Source organism: Trichechus manatus, unplaced genomic scaffold (assembly GCF_000243295.1).
Source record: "Trichechus manatus latirostris isolate Lorelei unplaced genomic scaffold, TriManLat1.0 scaffold00031, whole genome shotgun sequence".
NCBI classification, from domain to species: domain Eukaryota; kingdom Metazoa; phylum Chordata; class Mammalia; order Sirenia; family Trichechidae; genus Trichechus; species Trichechus manatus.
Window position 1 is genome coordinate 16,675,045 of NW_004443967.1, and position 9,595 is coordinate 16,684,639.

A 9,595-nucleotide genomic window follows, 5' to 3' on the forward strand; every position below is an offset into this window, starting at 1 on the left:
AGCATGGGGTGCCTGCTGCCCTTACAATGCCTTGATGCTGGCTGCCAGGTCGCCAAACCAGGGGCCCAGGGCCTGCAGAGGGAAGGGTGCCAGTCACGCGAGCCAGCAGTGACTGTCTCCAATCCAACCCCCAGAACATGGGCTGCAGGGAATGGAGACAGCTTCTAGGGGAGATGGGAAAGAGAAGGCCCAGCCCTCCAGACAAAGGCCGGGAAGCCCTGGGCACTGCCTGGGGAAGCAGCGGGGACTAGCCACTGCCTGGCCCACCCAGGCTTCCTAGGGCTTAAGCCACTGGCCTTAGGTCCTTTGTCTTTCAAGTTGCTACTCCTTAGCTTAAACGTTCAAAGATGGCAAACAGACTTCAGCCAGCTGCTGTCAATGCTGGACGGTACTGGCTGTGAAGGGGTGCCCTTCTCTCTGCAGCCCAACTGCACGCAGAGGGAGACCCATGGAGGGGGCCTCACTCTCCTAGTCATAGTCAGGTAGGAATTCTCTAGGGGTTGGTTGAGTTCCAGGCAAACAGAGAAACACATTGTCTATTGTACCCAACCTTAGACAACCCTGAATATCAAAGTTATTCCAATTACCTAGTATAAGCAAATCAGCATGTACTTTTTAAAAACCCCATCTGAATTTTTTCTTTTCTCTTCTATAATACGATTCCTAAGAGGCAAATGGCTTTTTATTTGGATTAGAGATCTTGGATTGGCATTCTTAAAGTATGTCAACAATATCATAAACCTTTAGTCTTAGTAGATTAAGAAAAGGCAAAATCCATCAGTTCATTCAAAACATAGGTGTAGTTTTGAATTCAAGGCCAGACAGGTGAATACTAACCAACAGGTATATCCTGAAGGTAAATAAGCAGTGCCTGGTAAAACGAATGGCTACCCCTTTCTGCCTTCTCTGGCCTTAGATTCTAGCATGGCCACAGAAGGGCTGGCTTTAGCCTCTTTGTGCTTGGGTTTTCGGGGCTCAGGACGGACCCGAGGGTGGGGAACCTGCCAAGCTTCATAAGATAGGTGTGGGCATACATACCCTTCCCGATGAGCCTCTCCTTTTTCCAACTCCTGAATGACCCCCAAGAGCACTTTGATGGTTTCTTGACTTGAACTGATCAAGTTCTCCATCATATGCAGCTGTGCTTTCAGGTCAACCACTTCCGTATGAGGCACGATTTGCTGGCATTCTTCACCAGCAGCCAGTGCCATCTGACAAGGCTGAGTCTCCTCCCCGGCAGGGAGCTGAGTCTGCAGGGGCTGCTCGCCACATTCGGGGGATGGGCACTGTGTGGGGGGCAGGCAGGCCAGCGCGGCACCCGGGGGGGCCTGCAGTCCATCGAGTTGCACGGCCCTCCTGCGCTCCTCCTCCACTGGGCAGAGAGACCACTCGCTGGCGGCCGTGGAGTCTGACAAGGCCGGCTCGGGGGCCTGTGCGCTGGGGGCAGGCGTGTACACCGTGGCCACCTCCGTCTTAAACACCCTCCCGTGGGCCGCCGAGGTGGGCTCCTCGGCATCCAGGGTCCCCCGGTCATGCTTTGCTCTCCTGTGCAGCTGGGAATCTGGGTCTTCCGAAGGAGGCCGAGCCACGTCCTGGAGAGGGGTGTCTTGACAACTGTGCAAATCGGGGTTTTGACAAGGCTCGGTGCAGTTGAGGCCTGAAGGCTGGTCCCCCGCGTTCATGTGTTCACTGGAGTGGAACACCAAGGCGGCCGTCTGAACCCGGGCCGCCCCACACGGCCCGGCCTCCCCGGGGGCCTTCTCCTCACCCTTCTCCTTCGCCTCGAGGAGAAACCCGTTGTTCTGACTTTTAAAGGGGTCCGCGGCCGGGAAGCTCCTCAGGCTCCCTTTCTTGCGGTCCAGGGGGAAGGTCTGGTAGCACTTCTGCAGGTCCGGGGAGGTCTGCACGCCTGTGCTCCTGGTGACGTTGGGGATGGACCTGCGGGCGGGCACCGTCATGTACTTGCGGTACGCCGCTTTGTGCGAGACGGCCTTGGCCTCCCGCCGCTCGCTCGGCTGTCCCGCAGACAGCTGTGTGTCCCTCTGCTCGCTCTGTGCCTCGCAGATATCCTTAAACCGCACCTGCAGCGCTTTGTTCCGCTTTTTAATCTGCCGGTTGGGGTCCAGGGCATATTTCATCTCTAGGGCCAGCGAGGCGGCCGGTTCCACTTCGGTCTCCGAAGCAGAGAGCACGCATTTGCTGGACTCCTTACTGACCATGATTCCTGCAAGCAAAACAGCAACAGAGGTGTCAGCGGGTCACATGCAAACTCCGGCCACACGAACTTTTAGCCAGCATCACGACCGCGTGCTTGTTAATCATTTTTACGCAGGTGAGGTGGGCCGTGATGTGCACGGAAATCAGACAGGCGCAGAATTGCTAGCAGGCACAGCTTGAAAAGTGCCTCAGATATTAAAGCCTCCCTGCTTCCCCGTGTGGGATACAGTCGTCTTCCTTTTGATAGTAATGCGTGTTTCCCCATTAGACAAACCTGCTTAACTGTATTCATTAAGACGCCCAACGATGCTGCGTTTTCTGCTTGGCAAATAATTGTCTTGCACCCATGTCTGCACCATAAGGGCAGATGGTTTACCAAATACAACTGATTTGGTTTCAGTTTTTACTATTTTTTGAGGATGACGTGTAATCTATTATTGGAATTTAAGAGAATTGCTGTTTTTGCTCTTAAAAGCTTACTGGAGATTATGGATCCTGAGCAGATAAGTGTGGGGTACCCTAAGATGAAGAACTGAAGTGAATCTATTTTACATCAGCCATTGTGGGTGTTGTGGAGTGAGCAATCTGCCGTGGCGTTCTGAAGGAACACCATACAGGAGAAATCTGAGCGCCCCTGGCTTCGAACGGGTTAACACCAGCCGTGAAAAGAACCTGGGTTTCCCTCCATCTCCAAGGGCAGCATTAGCAACTCTTTTCTTTGATTCAGTGGAGAGGGGTATTTGAAAATTCTTTTTTTTTTTAAAAAAAAAAAGAAATGATTCATTCCAGAATCAAGTTTTATGTTTTGATCGCAACCTCTGAAAAGGAAAACAGTGGCGGTGGTTTCAGTATTTCAATCTGAAAGAAAATAAAATCACGAGGCTTTATGTTAATCATGCAAATTCATCCTGGGCTGAATTATTAAATGCAGCTAAAAAGATGCAGGTGGCCCATGGCTCCTCTGGGGAATACCAGGAGGGTAAAATGCCTGCATGTTATTAGGCAGATTCACAGCTGTTTATTGCACACGGCAGAACTTTCTTGAGGGTTGGACTTAAAGCAATAAAATAGAGTTAAGCATGTTGCTTGTGAGTTACCGCACGCTGTTTTTCCTTGTGTTTGAGAAGGAGACAGGAGGTCTGCAGGGCCCTGGGCTTGGAGCAAGATCCCTGAGAAGCAAGGTCACGGGCGTGCACCAGCCATATAGGCTCAGCTGCACTGCCCAGCCCAGCTGTGACAGACAGTGTGACCTGTCATGGGGGAGCCTGAGAGCCCAGCTCGAAGACCTCCAGGGACACTTGTCTGGAAATGCCACTAGAGCAGCGAGACACGTGGCTGCTGACTGTGGAGTTAGTGGGTCTGGGACCAGGCGCTCTGCTGGTACACCTATGGAATACCGTTCTTCCTCGTGCCCTGAAGGTCAGTGCCATGCTCCCTGCTTCAAGGAGGAAACATTCAGAGAAGCTATTTTGCTCATCCAAGATCACACAGCAAGTGAGAGGCACAGGCAGGAGCAGGATCCTGATCTACCTGAGCCTAAGTCCAGTCTCTTTCTGGTAGACCCAGGTACCCAACGGAGAGGCAGGACACCTCCCCCATCCCTGGTTCTCATCCCTCTGGTACTGCAGGCCAAAGGAGAGGGGCTTCAGAGAAGGGGAAGAGAGAACACCCCACAACCCCCGTGTGAGAGTGTCATACGACCACAGACACCTCCTGCAGTCTGGAGACTGATAACTGTCTCTCTACGTCTCGGTCCAGCCTAGTCCTGCACTTGGCTGGCCTACACTAGTGTCTACGGAATGAGAGAGACAAATCAAGTACTTCATAAATTAGGCTGTAATGTACTAACTGGTAACCATGTTTGGATTGACACAGTGGCTGCAACAATGGGCTCAAACACAGCAATGACTGTGAGGCTGGCGCAGGACCGGACAAGGTTTTGTTCTGTTGTACCTAGGTTCGCCATGTTAAGTCTCTGGGTGCTACAAATGGTTATCGCACTCGGCTGCTAACTGCAAGGTTGGAGGTTCAAGTCTACCCAGAGATGCCTTGGAAGAAAGGCCTGGCAATCTACTTCTGAAAAATCAGCCACTGAAAACCCTATGGAGCACAGTTCTATTCTGACACACGAGGTCGCCATGAGTCAGAATCGACTTGACAGCAACTGGTACTGGTTTAACCATGTTAGAGGGGCAACCAAAAAGAATCTCTGGAGAATTTTATTTAGGTTACACCAGCGTTTCTCAGTCTCAGCACTACTGACATTTTGGACTGGATAATTCTTCGTGGTGGGTGCTGGCCTGTGCATCGTAGGGTTTTTAGCAGCATCCCTGGTCTCTATACACTAAACGCCGGTAGCACTGATCCCTCCAGTGTGACAACCAAAAACATCAGTGTTATTTTCGTCGTTAGGTGTCAAGTCAGTTCTGACTCATAGTGACCCTGAAGGACAGAGTAGAACTTGCCCCATAGGGTTTCCAAGGAGTGGTTAGTGGATCTGAACCGCTGACCTTTTGGTGAGCAGCCGAGCTCTTCACCACTGTGCCACCAGGGCTCCAAAAAATGTCGGTAGACAGTGGTGGGGTGGGGGTGGAGGGGTACAGCTATCCCCCGGTGACAGCACCAGATTACACCTTTCACCAGGATGGTAAAGCTGCCGTCAGCTTATCCTAGAGTGTCCTGAGAGGCCAGGTTTCAGAGAAAACAAAGTGAAAGAACAAGAGCAGTCCCGGTGTTGCACCTGCCACAGGTATGGACAGGTCGGGAGCCCACCCGCCCTGAAGCTCCAGTCTGGAAAATTCTGCTCTGTGTTGAGCTGACAGACAGGCACGTCCTAACCCCCATGAAGAGCCTATGCGTCCTCTGACAAAATAATTAATCAGAAACTATCACATCCAGAGGTGATTTGGAAAAGATAGAGGACAAGCCTTCTTTTGTCTTTGGTGGTTTACCAGGCACTGGGGATATTTGGAGACCTTTGTAACAAGTGTGGATCTGAAGCTCAGAAAACTGGGCGCATTTGAGGGGAAGGTAAAAGGAAAGCAATAGACTAGAGACACGTTGATATCCTTGGCTGTGTTTTGGGGCCAGCTAGATAGATTATGGGTGTTGGGTGGATCTGGCCATGTCTGCTAAGGATAGATAATACGTACCCTTTAGAGACACTTATCCCAATAGGTTAAGAAGATGCACGCAGAAAGACTTGGTGTCGGGAGAGTATGGGGGATGGTAGGGTATAATAAGAAAAGGAAATCTTAACCTTCACTCTTATCTCATATTCATTAACTGCCTTTGCTGTCCAGGCATGTTACAACATATTGTGCCGTCATTCTGCAGAAGACCTTCAGACTAGGGAAAATTTGAAAAAGAGAGCATTTTTACAAAAAGCAATTCACTAGTAATTTTTCAGCCTTTTCCCTGCCACTACTGAAAAATGTGTGTCTGAATAAGTTTATCCTACCATGCTATTCATCATCATGATTTGCCGGGAACTGCACTGAAATAATTTTGCTACATCAATCTGCTGGTTTGGAAAGATATTCTGAGTCTTGGACCCAAGCGTCAAACTAATAAAACAAATCAGAAGAATTAATTGCCAGTGGCAAAATCATAAAAAATAACAATAACTCTAATCTCTTCTCTGTTTTACAAGGAGTTGCTAAGTATATAAAAATTATTTCTTTATTAGTAGAAACAGTGATAATACTTGGGATTTTAAATCAGTTTAGTTTTTTGTTGTTGACGACTTACTTTTTTCTTTCTCAGTATGTAGTAGTAATTGAGTTTTCCTGATTCCACTGATAAGAAAGATCCCAAGGAATATTTGTATTTGACTTAACTCATTTTTGCTTCAGAAGAGGATATGAGTTCTTTTTTTTTTTTTTTCCTGGTTTGTTTGTTTTTTAAATATTTTATTGAGGTTTTGATGAAAGTTTACACAGCAAGTTAGGTTCCCATTTGACGGTTTCCACACAAATTGTTCAGTGACATTAGTTACATTTATCACAATCTGTCAACATGCTTTTTTTTTAAACATTTTCTACACGTATAACTTTAGTGCCATTGAGTACATTCTTCGAGTTGTGCAACTATTCTCACCTTCTCTGAGTTGTTCCTCCTTCATTAACATATACTCATTGCCCTCTAAGGTTCCTATCAGATCTTTCGAGTTGCTGTTGTCAATTTGATCCCATATAGACAGTTCTTAAAAAAGCATAATGCTCAAGGCAGACCTTTTTTACTAGTTAAGCTAAACTATTGTTTGGTTTTAGGAAGACTTCAGTGGATGTTTTTCGTTTAAGGTATAAAGATTATCTCAGGACAGCAGTTTCAGGGGTTCATCCACCCTCCATAGCTACAGGAAGTCTGGAGTCTATGAGACTTTAAATTCTGTTCTACATTTTCTCCATTTTGATCAGGATTCTTCTATGGAATCTTTGATCGAAATGTTCAGTAATGGCAGCCTGGCAGCATCCAGGTCTTCTGGTCTCATGGCAAAGGAGGCAGTTGTTCATGGAGACAATTAGCCACACGTCCATTTCCTCCTATTCCTGACTCCCGTTCTTCCTCTGTTTCTCCACGTGAATAAAGGCCAATTGTTGCGCCTTGAATGGCCATTTGCAAGTTTTTAAGGGCCCAGGCACTACACAACAAACCAGGAGGTAGAACAGAAGCACTAAATGTGTTATTAGGCCAGTTAACTGGGATGCCCCATGAAACCATCACCCTAAACCTCCAAACCAAAGAACCAAATCCCATGAGGTGTTTGGTTATACATAAGCAGCCTCAGCAGCTACTTTTTTTTTTTTTTTGCTGTTGTTGTAAATATATCTATCACACAACTTTTCTCAATTAACCTTCTTACAAGTATACAACTTATTGATAGCAATTACAATAACTGGCTGTGCAATCCTACCCTTAATCAATGCAATTTTTCCATCACCTTAGCTCCTCTTGTCCTCCGCCCTTCCACTCCAATAACCAGTGGTAAACTTGATCTCTATACGTTTGCCTTTTATTTTCTTTTTATTTAAGTGATGTCATACAATATTTGTCATTTTGTGATTGGCTTATTTCACTTAGCATAATGTCTTCCAGCTCCATCCATACTGTAGCATGTATCAAGACTTCATTTCTCCCATTGGCTGAGTAGTATTCTGTTGTATGTATGTACCACATTTTGTTTATCCATTCATCTATTGAAGGACAGTTAGGTTGTTTCTGCCTTTTAGCCATTATGAATAGTGCTGCAATGAATATTGGTGTATAAATCTCTTTTTGAGTCTCTGCTTTTAATACGTAGGAGTGGAATTGCTGGGTCACACGGTAGTTCTGTTTTTAGTTTTTTGAGGAACAGCCACGTTGTTTTCCACAACAGCTGTGCCATTTTGCATTCCCATCAGCAATGGATAAGGGTTCCAATTTCCCACATCCTCACCAACGATTGTTATGTTCTCTTTCTTCATCTTAGCCATCCTAGTGGGAGTGAAATGGTATCTCATTGTGGTTTTGAGTTCCATCTCTCTGATGGTTAACGACGCTAAGCATGTTTTCATGTATTTGGTGGCCATTTGAATGTCGTCTTTGGTGAAATGGCTATTCAAAGTCCTTTGCCCATTTTATCATTAGGTTATTTATCTTTTTGTTGTTAAGCTGTTGATGTTTTATATATATTTTGGTTATTAGATTCTTGTCATACATATGGTTTCTGAAGATATTCTCCAAGTCAGTAGCTTGTCTTTTCACTTCTATGGTAAAGCCTTTTGATGAACAAAAGTTTTTAATTTTTATGAGGTCTCATTTATTTATTTTGTCTTTTGCTGTTTGTGGTTTTGTTATTATATTAGACAATGCATTGCTGAAAGCTAGGCCTGACAGCATTTCTCCTGCTTGTTGATATGAGTTCCTTTTGATGGCGGGGAACATCTTATGAAGATTTAGAATGGAATTTTCCTGGACATTGAGTATTACTTTCATACTAAAGTGGACACATCTTTCCAAGGTGTTCATTGACTGTTTATTGGTGGGATCAAGCTTGTAATGATTAACCATCAACAAAACGATTTTATTATGAATGTCATTTGGGCATCTATAGAAGTCCGTCCGTGAGACAAGTGGAAACTCCTCCACAGTTGTACATTCATCCACTTCTCCATTCCTCCACTTAACGAACATGTTATGTATTTCTGTGTCCTCACCGAATGGCCAAAAACAAAACAAAAAACTAAGCTACCCCAAGAACAACCCAAACTAATTGCCCTCAAGTAGATTCTGACTCATGGGAACTCCCTGTGTGTCAAAGTAGAATTGTGCTCCACTGGGTTTTCAGTGTCCAATTTTTTGGAAGTAGATCACCAGGCCTTTCTTCTTAGGCCCCTCTGAGTGGTCTAAGTTAGTAGCCAAGCATGTTAGCCATTTGTACCACCCAGGGACTCCTTGTCATGATTCCATCAACAAAGTGATTTTATCACAAAAGGAATTTGGAGGGTCTACAGAAGGTTGTCCAGGAGACAAATGGAACCTCCTTACCCATTCGTTCATTCATCCACTCCTCCATTCCTTCATTCAGCAAATATATGTGATGTCCTTCTCTGTCCCCACCAAGGGACGGCACTCTCCTAAGATGTTCCCATTTGACCCTCACAGTAGCATTATGGGGAGGCACTACTTTTTTTCCCCTTTATTTGGTAACTTGTTCAGTGTCACACAACTAGTGGGGACTGCACCCTGAGTGCCTTTAAAGCTCATGCAGTAAACTACCTCTGGCTCAGGGAAATCTGTAACCTGAAGCAACCCACGATAAGCTTCAAAAAGCATGCAACAGCTGAAGCCCACCTGAGCAATTCCCTTGGCCTCTTCCCCTGGCAAACTTGAGTGCTGGTTATGCATAGGACCTGCAGGCAGGTCCCAGGAACACTGCCCTGAGGCATGGTCTGGGGGCGGGCAGGGGTGCCTGGAGTTCTGGACCCAGCATGAAACCCCAGTGGCGTTTGCAGGCACAGTGCCTTGGCGGCGTCATCGGAGAGAACGCAGACTCTGGTTCTTGGAGAGAATCTCTTGCCTCGCAAGCAGCAGGAGTTCGTCCAGTTTATTTTTCACAGGAAAACCGTGTTTTAGGATTCACTGGACTGTGCGGGGTGGAGGTAAAAACGGCCAGTCATGGTTGTGTCTGTCTGGCTCCGGGAGAGCGAGATGTCGAGGAGCTGTTTGGAATATAAATGTCTTAATTACCCTCAAATTACATTTCATAATCAAATGTGAGTGATAAATGTATAAACCCTGTATTTTTAGATTAGTGATGAAGTGTCATCTCTGCATGCTCCTTTAAATTGATCGCGTATAGAAAAACATGCATTCCAACTTAAAAGGAGTCAAAAAA

At 46.3% G+C, this 9,595-nt stretch overlaps 2 protein-coding genes across 2 annotated transcripts in view; one reads left to right on the plus strand and one right to left on the minus strand.

The window, feature by feature from the left end:
• INSYN2A (inhibitory synaptic factor 2A) overlaps positions 1-2,271 on the minus strand; it is a 45,652-nt gene extending 43,381 nt beyond the window's left edge. Inside the window, exon 1 of the mRNA XM_004374932.2 lies at positions 1,039-2,271. Coding sequence (XP_004374989.1) covers positions 1,039-2,219 — 1,181 coding nt within the window. The 5' untranslated portion in view covers positions 2,220-2,271. The remainder of the gene's footprint in view (positions 1-1,038) is intronic.
• The window catches only part of DOCK1 (dedicator of cytokinesis 1), a 569,919-nt gene that overhangs the window by 263,621 nt on the left and 296,703 nt on the right, over positions 1-9,595 (plus strand). The window lies entirely within an intron of this gene.